This window comes from Gouania willdenowi, chromosome 4 (genome assembly GCF_900634775.1).
Source record: "Gouania willdenowi chromosome 4, fGouWil2.1, whole genome shotgun sequence".
NCBI classification, from domain to species: Eukaryota; Metazoa; Chordata; class Actinopteri; order Blenniiformes; family Gobiesocidae; genus Gouania; species Gouania willdenowi.
In genome coordinates this window covers 25,182,352-25,195,278 of record NC_041047.1, presented here as the reverse complement: position 1 = coordinate 25,195,278, position 12,927 = coordinate 25,182,352, and the positions used below count along the sequence as shown (strand labels likewise).

At 35.6% G+C, this 12,927-nt stretch overlaps 1 protein-coding gene across 1 annotated transcript; it reads left to right on the top strand.

The window, feature by feature from the left end:
- Positions 1-1,763: 1,763 nt before the first annotated feature.
- mmachc (metabolism of cobalamin associated C) lies at positions 1,764-11,964 on the top strand. The gene is made up of 5 exons (XM_028444597.1): positions 1,764-1,878; positions 3,326-3,523; positions 5,600-5,752; positions 10,298-10,474; positions 11,208-11,964. The coding sequence occupies exons 1-5, from the start codon at positions 1,789-1,791 to the stop codon at positions 11,388-11,390; spliced, it is 801 nt and encodes a 266-aa protein (XP_028300398.1). The 5' UTR covers positions 1,764-1,788; the 3' UTR covers positions 11,391-11,964.
- Positions 11,965-12,927: the final 963 nt, after the last annotated feature.

Below are 12,927 nucleotides of genomic sequence, written 5' to 3'. Positions count from 1 at the left end.
TTGTTGTTGGCTATAAGAAGCGTTTACAAGCTGTGATATCTGCCAGAGGGGGTGTTACTAAGTACTGAAGGTACTGATGCTGTAGGGTGCCCCGACTTTTGCACATGCCAAAATTGTTTTTCATTTTTGTAATTTTGTTCAATTTATAAAATAAAATGTAACTATGCATTAATGTTTCCTGACAATATTGTCTTTTTTCACATATACCAGAGAGACAGTAAATATGAATATAACTTTTTAAATATATAAAATATGCTGTTTTTAAAGGGGTGCCCTGACTTTCGCACACAACTGTATATACTGTATATGTGTGTGTGTTTAGGTGTATACTTAAGTATATATATAAATGATGAAGATATATGTTCATAAATGCCCCCGTACAGACATCTGTGTGTAAATATTTTTAGCAATCAATTAATAATAAAATGATAAATCAAAATCAGTTAAATGTAAACATTTGTCTTCTTTATTCAGAAAATCCACCTATCACATTCACGCCCCAAGATCAAGTTATAACCAGATTATTTCCAGAATAAATAATGTAAATATTTCAATATTTATCCACAAAATGAGTGTTGCCTACATTAGCAGGTGTAAAAACATTAGAAAAATAAGGTGGTTTATTGCTTACCTATGTCCTAAACCTACAGTAGGAGTAAGCATTAAATATAATCATCAAAATCAAAGTTAAATACATTGTTTTGACGCATATTTGTTTCCCAGATATATTAATGTGTGTGTAAAAAGGTTGTATAAAAAGTAATAACTTTGATGTCTTTGTAGAAAGGCACTATACTAACTTCGGTCCATTCACTTGCATTAGTTTACAGGGAAGCTTTGCCTTTACCAATATGGCGGCCACGCAGACGTGTCCTAGCAATGGACCAACCCGCTCTGTTCATTTGGTCTGTGGACGCATCAGCATCCAGCGTCCCACTATGGGTTGCCAAATAAGGTCAAACACTTCAAGACACTAAAATCCAACTGTGCTGTGCTGTGATGCTACTAACAGTACTGGAGATATGTCATTGTAATGAAATCAATTACTCAAATCAAGACATTTAACAATATTACATTTTGAAGAATTCAGGGAGTAGATTAAACAGATTAATAGCAATTCTGCCTCTTTTAAAATTGATATTAAAATAATGTACTGTCTGCTCACACATACTGTGTCATTTTCCCAAAATAATGTGTATCATAATCTAATGCTCCATTGATTTTTAACTTATTTGTGTACTGTTCTGTCATGTATTTTCATTGTTATTTATTATATATTCTATTTCTTGCCTTGGGACTGTGGTTGAAAATAAGCATTTCTGATTTAATCCGGCATATTAACACCCCTTGCTGCTAAATTAGATGTTCACTCAAAATAAACAAATAATGATAATAATAATAATACTAACACTACATGTTCACTTGAATTTTACAAGATTACCAACTATTGAATTCAGAACAAATTTAATTTCACCCGTAATCCCGAATTTTAAAACCGCCATTGGAACGGGATTTATTATTATCTGGCAACGTCAGAGCTACAACAGTGACGTAAAAGTTACAACATGCATTCTGGGTATTGTAGTCAACCGGATACTTAAACGGTCTTCCTTAGTTTAAACTAAAAAATAAAAAAAGCACTGCACTTTTTTATTGTATTAAAATTGAATGTTACTCTGTTACAGGCTGCAAAAAATAAATTCCCAATCGCAACAACTAGAAGGTTTTTTGTAGAAGAATCGGATCCACAATTTCCCACAATCCAATGCGCTATGTTGACATTCAACTATGGCGACATGCTCTGTGAATGTGGGGAGTGTTACAGAGAAGTTAGACAGCTGCCTGTCCAAGCTGGGATTTGAAGTGTATCCACTGAAGGTAGAGTGAGATTTATCTGTAGTTTCAGGCCGTAATAATCTTTGTTTTACACTTTAATGTTAGCTTTGACACCGGGACTGAGACAATGTAACTAACAGCTGAATTCATTGAGGGTCATATATATATATATATGTGTGCGTGCGTGTGTTTTTTAAAAGGATGTTTTGTTGTACTTTTTTTTATTTTTATTTTTATTTTTTTTTTACACAAAGTCTTCAAATGTTGTGTATTAATATGTAATTATTTTGTGTTTATTTATGTTTTTGTTTATTTATTTTTTTTGTTTGGCACAGTTTGAAATACAGTGAAACAATAATACCAACAATGGACAGACATTAACAGAAATCAATACGCTTTAGAGGCATGCCATGGAAAACCCCCCAAAAAACCCTCCATGGGCTTAAAGTAGGGCTGGGCGATTTTGCCTAAAACAAAAACAAAAAAAATCTTGAATTTTTTAAAGTAAAATTCAAGTTTTGATTCGATTTTCGATTTCTTTTTATTTTTTCATTGCACTTAAAAATGACCGAAGACATCAGATATAATGTCAAAAGTACGACTTTATTGCTGTGATTGTCCTCAAGAGTTAAAATGCATAGAAAAATTCTAAAATAAAAAGTAAATGAGGCTGTCGTTCAACAATTTCAAGCTTTAACCCAGGTTTAAGGAAAAGTGCAACAGCACCTTCACAGTAGCTTCAATTTTCTGATTAAGAAATCAGATAACGTTATGTTTTACAACATATAACATTACAATTAAAAAAAATAAACTCATCTCTTAGCATCTCAGCATAGTGAGAATAAAAAAATTAAACGTGCCTGTGGCACACGCATAGCCTACTCAATGGGTAAACAACACATCACGCTACGGTAACCCACAAGGATGGAACGCAAAAAAGTCTGGAAAAAACTGTTGGGGAAAAAAAAATAAATTAATTAAAACTTTTTTTTTTAAACCCAAATTTGCAAAATAAAAATAGTCTTTACTTCCAATTCTATAAATCGATTAAATTGATTTTTTTTTTTTTTACCCAGCCCTAGCTTGAAGAAGATTGATCCCTAACATTTAAACTTTTAACTAAAGAGAAAAAAATAAATGATAATAAAATATATTAAAGACAAAATAAAGGAATGTCGACAGAGCAAAACTTTGATGTTTGTTGGTGTTTTTTTATTTTATTTTAATAGTTTTATATTGCTGTGGTTACCACTTCAGGCCCTCATATGGATTGGAAGTTACTATATATTAAAATAATTTCCCTATTACAGTGGAGCCTTAAACACTGACTAATGCTTTTGATTCTTCTTGGATTTGATTGGTAGATATCAGCTATAGCTATCATTACGCACAGGTTACTTACATAAAGTAACCCAGATATGAAGCTCAACCAAAGTGGCTCATTCTCACCTCTCTGCTCTGTGATTGTCTATCTGTCGTTGTGGTGTAGGTGGGCTGGTATAACTCGGTGCTGCCTCCTGCCCTCCACCTGTCTCACCCAGATGACACCTTGGCTGTGCTGGTGCTCAGCACTCCTGCCATGTTTGAACAGGCCTTCCTGCCCTTCTTAGAACAGAGAGGCTGCCAGGGTCTGACGGACCCCATAGACCAGTGTGTGACGCACTGTGTGCACTCTGCTGTCTCACAGGTGAGGCTGCACTTCTCTATCTGTGTCTGCAACTAGAAGGTATGAGTTAAGACATCATCATTACAATGAAATGGTTGATGAATTGTTCAGAAGTTTACAACAAAGATTTGAGTAGAGTAAAGATGGCACGATATCTTGTGACAATATTTAAAACTTCACAAAGGCTATCATCAATGGTACGAAGCATACGTTTCTATTGCTGCTACATCTGTCCCTTAAACAGCCTATGTTTTCAACTGCAGGAGACATCGTCAATATGCAAAGGTCCCATTTGCTACAATGATTGAAAAGGAACAGGTTCATATGTTACATTTGGGCTGTGTAGAGTGTTCTCTAGAGCAGTGGTTCCCAAACTTTTCACAGTCCCGTACCCCTTCACACCTTTAACCTGAAGCCATGTACCCCCTACTCCTGCACACTTAATAAACATAATGTCATATACAATATTAGAACTACAGTGAAATTTGTCCCTGAATTGTACTGATCCTGTTGTGGAATAATACATAATAATGACTAGAATATTTGCATTGCCTGAAGAAAATGCAAGTGAGGATGCAGGTGCTGGCCCATATTGTCCTGCCTTAGCTTAGCATTAGCTAGCATTAATCAAGCATTAACATTAGCCTAGCAATAGTATTAGCCTAGCATTACCATTGACCTAGGATTAACTTTAACCTAACAGTAGCATTAGCCTAGCAATAGCATCAACCTAGCATTAGCCTAGCAATAACAATAACCAAGCATTAGCCTATCATTAGCATTGACTTAGCATTAACTTTAACCTAGCAATAGCCTTAGCCTAACATTAGCATTCATTTAGCTTTAGCTTTAACCTAGCATCAGCCTTGCAATAGCATTAGCCTAACATTAGCATTGACCTAGCATTAACTTTAACCTAGCATTAACATTAGCCTAGCAATAGCATTAACTGAGCATTAGCATTAGCCTAGCAATAGCATTAGCTTAACATTAGCATTCACTTAGCATTAACTTTAACCTAGCATTAGCCTTACAATAGCATTAGCTTTAACCTAGCATTAGCCTTACAATAGCATTAGCATTAACCTAGCATTATCATTAGCTGCTCTATATTTTTTTATGTAAGTATTCCCACTGCCCAGAATTAAAGTCAAATAAAAGCATGGTTATTTTTTCCAACAGCAATTTTGTTGTTTTTTCCCTTTCTTTTTTTTTTTTTGTTCACATTTTTTATTTTCATTTTGTAAGAACATTACAATACAGTGCACACTTTCAGACATACATTGGTACGTCTTATGCCGCTCACAATTAAGATTTACGCTACAAAACAAGGAACAAAATATAGAGGGTCAAGTGAATTACTTTAGAAAACAAAAAAAAAATATATATATATATATATGTATATATATATATATATATATATATATATATATATAATTCAAACCAATAATTAGGCCCAATAGGACATCTGACAATAAAGAGTATACATGCAGAATTACAGTCATCCATCCATTGCTTTTGTCTGTAAAGGGTTAACATATCTGATCCACTTGGTCCACATCATAAAAAATGTGTTTTTCTGAAGGTGTTTCTTAAGTATTGTATTGTTATTGTGAGCTTTTTATCAGCTATCGTATCATATCATGAACTCTGTCTATTTTCCAACCAAAATAGTTCAGTAATCTATCATAACACCCACACAAGCTTTTAATATTAAAATTTAACTTATCATTTAAATTAGGACCAGAGGGGGGGGAAAAATCGATTCACATAAGAATCACTATTCTAATCATCCACAATTCTGAATCGATTCATGAACTTTGAAAATCAATTTTTGTTTTGTTTTGTTTTGAATTTTTTATTGCAAGTCAAACAATACAAGTAGACACACAAAACCTAAACAACAACAACAACCAGACAATGTACAGGATGAAAGGAAGAAAAGCGACAGCTGGCCTCAGCTTTTATTTCTGCAATTTTATTGCTGCAAGTCATTTTTTGTACAGTAAGCTTTTATTTGTTTAGCATGACTGAGTCATTCCTCAGTCAGTTGAGGATAGCGTTTATATATTTGTGTGTTCCGTGTCGTCCCTGCAGTCGTTTCCTGGAATGACGGTGGATGTGAGGTACGACTTTGAGCTGCTGCCCAGCAGGAAACCTAAGTTCTTGGCTCAGACTGCAGCGCACGTCTCTGGTGCTGCTTTCTACTACCAACAGGCTGATGTCACACAACAGCCCTGGGCTGAAAAGGTGACACCACATTTGCTTCTTCCGTTCAATTTGAGCTTTTCTGTTCACATTTATCTCCATTTTAATACACAACCTATAAAGCTTGTGCTGCGAGTCGGTTAAATCCGGTCACATCTGATCTTGCTGTTTAAAAAAACACACCCAACCTAACAGCAACTGAGTTTAATTTCATTAATAAATCATTAAGAATCAACTTACCACACACTGCCTTGGTGAATGCTGAGTCAGGAGTCAGACCTGTACACACTAATGGGGACTGTACTTGTTTAAAGCCATTCATTTATACACTTTACATTAGATGCAAATGTATGACTTATTACTTATACCGCTGCTTCCTAAGCACTTTACATTTATACTGCTAAGTCGTCTGCACTTTACATGCTGCATGCAGCTCTTTGTATTTATTTTATTGATTGTTTTTATTTTATTCTAACTATGTTTCTATGTTTATATATTTGGACTTAAAGGGGGCTACGTATGGAGATCAGCTAATGTACTAAATCTGGTGTATTTACATACCTGTACATTCATTAATATGCATTGTCCCTTCCAAATAAACAAGAAATGCATAAATAGGAAAACATTAACAGCATAAAGTAGGCTTAATATCTGCAAACATCACAACCTGCCACACTGAAGAAAATCACTGATATCTCTACATTTGGATCAGGTGTTTTCCTCCTCTTTGAGGCTCCAATGAACTCAATTTTTTTATTCACATGGAGAAAAACATGGAGTAAACTGTTTCTAGATGCAAGCCAATCACCTCCAGCTGTGCATCCAACCATCTCGTCCGTGAGATCTCAGAAGAACCTTGTGGACATAAATAAAATACCTATGTGCATTTTGTAAAAAGAATAATAATTTAAAAAAGCATTTTATTAAAGTATTATTTTATTATTTGATACTTTCAAAGACAAATATTGTGACTTTAGGCCAGACACAGTTGGAGGCAAAGCACACAAGCAAGTACATCTCCAAGTGATTCTAAAACAGTGGTTCTCAAACTTTTTTTTGGCACAAGTACCCCCTATACTACAACATTTTACTTAGAATATTATGAAAAAAAAAACTATACAGCATAACGATGGGATGAATGAGTGATAACACATTTTAAAGAATCTCAATTTGTAAATAAGTGGAATGAAACAGTATTTAGTGCCTCCTGAATAGATTTATCTCCCGCCTCATGTGGGATGTATTTTCAGTTCATGTTATAATCGGGATCATTTCCATCAACATTATTCTGATTATCATTTTTAAGTAGGGATGTAACAATCAACTCCCGATACAATTCGATTCACGATACGATTCTCTCACGATTTATTTTACAAAATGGGACTGTAGACAAATGATGACTGAAAATATTCCTTTATTTTTTTTGGGAAAAAAATAGAAAATACTGTACTATTTTCCTTTTATTTTTCATTGTCAAAAGAATCCCTTGACAAACTATTCAAAACAATGCAATTTAACTAAAAATAAATCTTGAATGAAATAAATAAATGAATAATACAAATGAAGAAGACGCCTATTAATTTAAATTCTGGTTCTATAGTAAATAATGCAAAACTGCATAGTAGTTCTTTTTATTTTTAAAAGTGCAACTGAAACTGTATTTTGTGCCTTAACAATTGGACTTTTAAAAAAAACCGTCATTGCACTGTATTTACATCAGATATTTGTTTTGACCAGCAGAGGGCGCTGGTAACTCAGTGGTCGGTTGGCATGCAGATATTCTTGCAGTGAAGAAGAGATGCTATGTGCTAGCACACAGAGCTAATAGGAAAACCTGACTTTTACCGATATTCACGTATTATTACAGATATTCTTTCGGTGCTAAAGGGGTATGGAATCATTTATGAACATGTTTAAGAGTAGTAGGTAGCCAGAAAGAGAGTAGTAGCAGATTCCGCCTGCCGCCTATGCTTCTGGACAAGAGAAGGATTAATAGATAGCGCCCTCTGCTGTTTAAAAAAAGTACTGCGAATCAATTTTCCTATGACTCAATTTTTAACTGCCTTACGATTAATTGTTACATCCCTATTTTTAACTAAAAATAAACATTATAAAACCCGATATTTTTTCATGCTTTCATTTGTTAATTTTCCACTCTTTCGCTCTCTCAAGTACCTCCTTTAGTGCCATCGCGTACCTCTAGGGTAGACATGGGCAATTGGTGGCTTGGGGGCCACATGCGGCCCTCGCTCTAATTTTGAGCTGCCCTTAAAGTAAATGCACAAAATAAGTTGAAAACACATGTAGAATTATAGAAATACAAACTAGACAACATACATTCATAAAATGACTTCAAAAACACACAACGGCAAAAAAAAAAAAAAAACACCAAATGAGAGAAAATTTATAAAGTTACAAAACGACAACAAAAACACAGAAAACGGATGCACAAAATGTCAGCAGCATAACAAAATGAGAGGAAAATACGCTAAATCAGTGTTTTTCAACCACTGTGCCGCGGCACACTAGTGTGCCGCGAGAGATCGTCAGGTGTGCCGTGGGAAATTATCCAATTTCACCTAATTGGTCTAAAAAAAAAATTTGAAAACATATTAATTATTATCTGCAAATAATATACCATTGTCGAGTGTCCGTGTTGCAGTAGTGACTAAAGGTGCGTGCACACCGAACGCGACGGAAGCGATGCCGTTGCCTTAAATCGTCCCTGATCGGTAGTTTGCACATAGTGGTACTTTTTTGTCAGTCCATCATTTCATCGCTCCAGCGACGCGATCACTAGGGAGCTGTGTGTGTGTGTGTGTGTGTGTGTGTGTGTGTGTGTGTGTGTGTGTGTGTGTGTGTGTGTGTGTGTGTGTGTGTGTGTGTGTGTCTGTGTGTGTGTCTGTGTGTGTTTGTGTGTGTGTGTGTGTGTGTGGCGCCCCGGTAACAGGGTAGAGAGAGAGTGTGTGTTGATGACGTCTTTTTTTTCCCTTCTTGCTCCGCTTCTACGGTTAAATGATCAACTTAACGGAGATATTAAAGGATGACTTCACTCAGAATGTGTTTGATCAGTAGTTACTGTGGTTTTAAAGAAATTTACCGCTTTAATTTTGAACCTGATACTTTGAGGAAGTAGAACAGCCTCCGCTGCAGCCGTCAGCACTGAAGCGGGAGCGGGAGGGAGGGAGGGGCTGCTGCCTCCGCTCTACAGACAGTGGAGGACGGGAGATATCGCTTCACGTCGCTTAAAAAGTTAAATTTTTTCAACTTTGATCATGCAAGTCGCGTCGCTGAGGGGGGGATAAATTGACGTTGCGTCATTTACATTGATTTTTAATGTAATCGCATCGCTTCAGTCACTTCAGTCGCGTTCGGTGTGAACCCACCTTGAGAGCGTAATCATGTAAAACTCTTCCATAACACTAGATGGCAGCAGGTAGCGAATTGCATTGTCCGTTGAGACAAGAGAATTAGTGAGGCATGAAAGTGACAGCTGGCGGTAAAAGCATTGTGGGTAAGCGAAACTACGGTGACAGTGATGGAGAAGTTTTTGAAGAGGAAAAATACCAATTCCGAACTGGGCCCTGGACAAAATTCGGACCCAGAAGAAGGCCCTAGTATGAGTGGAGGAAAGAAAGCAAAGACGGTGAGCTCGAGGCAATACAGCGAGAGTTATGTTTCATTTGGATTCTCAGTGTAGAACAGTGAAATCTTTCCCAAATATTATTGCTTCTGTCATAATAAGCACGATATTTCTGTATTCCTGGTAATTAATAATTTTGGACAGAATTAGAGTTTGCAAAACACTTTGACGTTTTCTACTACCTTTAAGACCACATTGTTGTTTCATTTGTTATGTTCAAGCTGTATTTTTGAAGTGGACATGTTAAGTGCACTTTTTATTTGAAAGAAGAAATACAAATGATGATAAAGTCCTTTATTCTTTGTGTTTATTTGATTCCTATTCAAGACACTTTGATGAGAATGGCTATATTGTTAATATAGGCTACAGAGTATCATTTTTTAACATGTTTGGCTGGTGGTGTGCCTCGTGATTTTTTCAATGAAAAAAATGTGCCTTGGCTCAAAAAAGGTTGAAAAACACTGCGCTAAATGACTTTAAAAACACACGTGAAACAACAGAAAAACACACAAGACAACAACAGAAGGCGCAAAATGAGAAAAAAAATTAACAAAACGACAACAAACGATGAAACAAAACAAAAAATGCATGAAATGACAACACAAATGTATTGTTCTTCCTTGTATTAATGCTCAGATTTGTCATTATTTTAAATTCTGACATGAATGTTGATAATGTGGCCCTCAGATCAGAAAATCACTTTATTGTGGCCCCGCTGTGATAAAAGTTTCCCACCTCTGCTCTAGGGGTACACGACTACACGTACCCCCATCTGAGAAACACTGCTCTAAAAGACTAAAAAGCCTTTAGGAAGGTGTGGTATGGCCTATAACTAATCGTTCATCATCTAAAAGGCTCTAATCTGGCTGAGATAAAACAATTCTGCAAAGAGGCGATTAAAGTGCCTTCACAGTCATTTTTTTTCTCCATCTATTTGCCTGCAGAAAATGTTTGGCGTGTGTGTGCACCCGAGGTTCGGGGGCTGGTTTGCCATCAGAGCCCTGTTGGTGTTCGTAGACGTAGAGGTCGGTGCTGAGCTGGTGAAGCCTGTTCCTCCAGACTGTGTGCCATCTAGAGAAGACAGGATCCAGCTGCTGGAGGCGTTCAACTTTCACTGGCAGGTACGGCACCAATAATATGAGGCAGCTGTGCTGTGTCATCTGTCAACTGTGAAATTAAAATACACTTTTGCAGTTTCCTCGTTTTGATTCACAGATTGTGGTTATTCTGTTTTTAAACCAAGTCAAAATAACAAATAAAAAGTGTGGTTATTTAGTTTTGACTGTTTTAAAACCAAAACAGAAATACAGAAAAACCAAAAACCAGATAAGCTGCGTTTAAACTTGTTTGGACCGTAACACTGTTCGGTAAAGTTGGCAGATATTCACAGATTCGGACTTCCATCATCAATAATTCTTCTTTAACAAAACGTCATCAACACACAAATTACACCTCTGCCATCAGTGTGAGGTGGACAACGTGATACAAGATAATTTTTATCAAACACAGAAGAGTAAAAGTACATCTGTGTGTCCCCTCTGTGTGGTGAAATGAATGAAGCTCTCGTCCTAGTTTCCCTGTAAATATCCAAATATCACACAAACAGAACCAGATTTCATTTTAAATCAGAAAAACGCCGCTTGTTTGGTTGTTGGTTTTTCATTTTCCTGTTTCTGGTTCTACATTAATAAATAATATATAAAATTAAAATAAATCAGTTTTTTCTATTTTTTTCATTTGGTTTTGAAACTAAATAACCAAAGAACGAAGGGTTCACGGATTAAAAACATGCACTAAATGTTCTTATGAATCAGATTGTAATTGTTAAATTTTCTTTCCATTTTATATCGTCAGGACTGGAGCTACAGAGGCATTGTTCGTCCAGTCCAGACGTACTCACAGAAACAAATGGATTACTTTTCCACTCCACCTGCCCAGCGTTTTGATCTGCTAAGGACTTGGGGTTTACTCACATGGGAAAATGGCGAATTGGATTCTTCTGCAGACTCACAAAATCCCCTCAGTGGGCACGGCTGACCTGTGGGAGGACTCTTCATCTTCTACTAGCTGTAAAAATCACACTGGGATTGTTCTTTGATGGATGGATCAGGCTTGAAAAAAATTTGGCCTAAGAAAAAAAAAAAAACAGTTTACCTTAGAACTTATTTTAGACATTTTTTTTCTTTTTTGTGTACACCCTCCTACAATCCTTTTTTTGTCTGTTTTCAACGCACTAGCTTATCTATTTCATTGCTGGGGGCGCTACTTCCTGATTATGAGTGCAACTTCCTGTCGGATGAGCTAAAGAAATGCATCTAGTAATATACAAAAGCTTAACTCTTTGACTTATGGGATGGCAGCACTGGTTTGCCTCCCTGTGTGGGCTGAAGGATGGATTGTTAGACAAATTAAAACCTGAACAAAGTAAATACAACAGTTTTCAAAGGAGAAGCAGGAAATCTGTCTTCACTTTACGAATGCCATAGGCTAGCAGTAGTTTACAGACACTATTGTTATCTGCCTGCTGGAAGATATTATATACGGCAATATATTTTCATTGGTTTCATACTTTGTATATTTATTTTTTTAAATAAATACCTGTTTGACCTAATGTTTTGTTTAAGGTGTTTTTATTCACGACTGATGAAAAAATGCAAATAGAATGACAGTCCTTGTCATTTAAAAGCATCAACATCTGTGCCCCTTTTTCCAATAAAACCATGAAATTTTAATTGTTTTTTAATTTACTTAAAATGATGATAATCGGCTGCCCTGCCTAATATAATGTACTTCCTACTTTTTCCCCCTAAAGCAGGCCTGACCCATCCGACTCCACGTCTGATGCGTGCTGCAGTATCTGGAACCATCCAGACCATGCAATCCACAAAAGCACATGTACCATAATTGGGCATAATTATGGATTTATCCCTTTTTTATCTGTTGCAGTCCAGTAACATTAAAAAAACAGAAGTGTAAAGAGTACTGATATTATACTTAAGTAGAAGTACTGTTACTTGATTGAAATTGAAACAAAAGTACAAGTCATACATAAAATACTCAAGTACAAGTAAAAAGTAGTTGAATTAAATAGAACTCAAAGTAAAAGTTACTTTACTTTACTAATAAATCTTGCCACGGTTGCATACAGTAAACATGTATAAACTTTAAAAAGAAGAAATCAAATCTTGCACAAAGACATCTGTATAAAATAAAAGGTTTGTCAAAATGTACAATTATTCATAAATAAAATGACACCAATTAATTCAATAAGAATTTTAAAAATTTTCAGGCACTAAGTATAGTTGCATTTTACGGAGCCCGCCTGGGGACATCACGAGGAAATTAATTATTGTGTTATTTCACAATAATTTGCAATAAAATGCAATCACTATTTTAAAATAACGCAATACTATTGCAAAATAACACAACAGTTTTGCGATAAAACCCAATAATTTACACAGTAACGGTTGGGTGTAGAAATGTAACAAATGACTTCTTTAAAAATATATCTAAGTCCAAGTAAAATGACAGATTTAGAAATATATACTGTATATACTATTTCAGCAACGTGAGT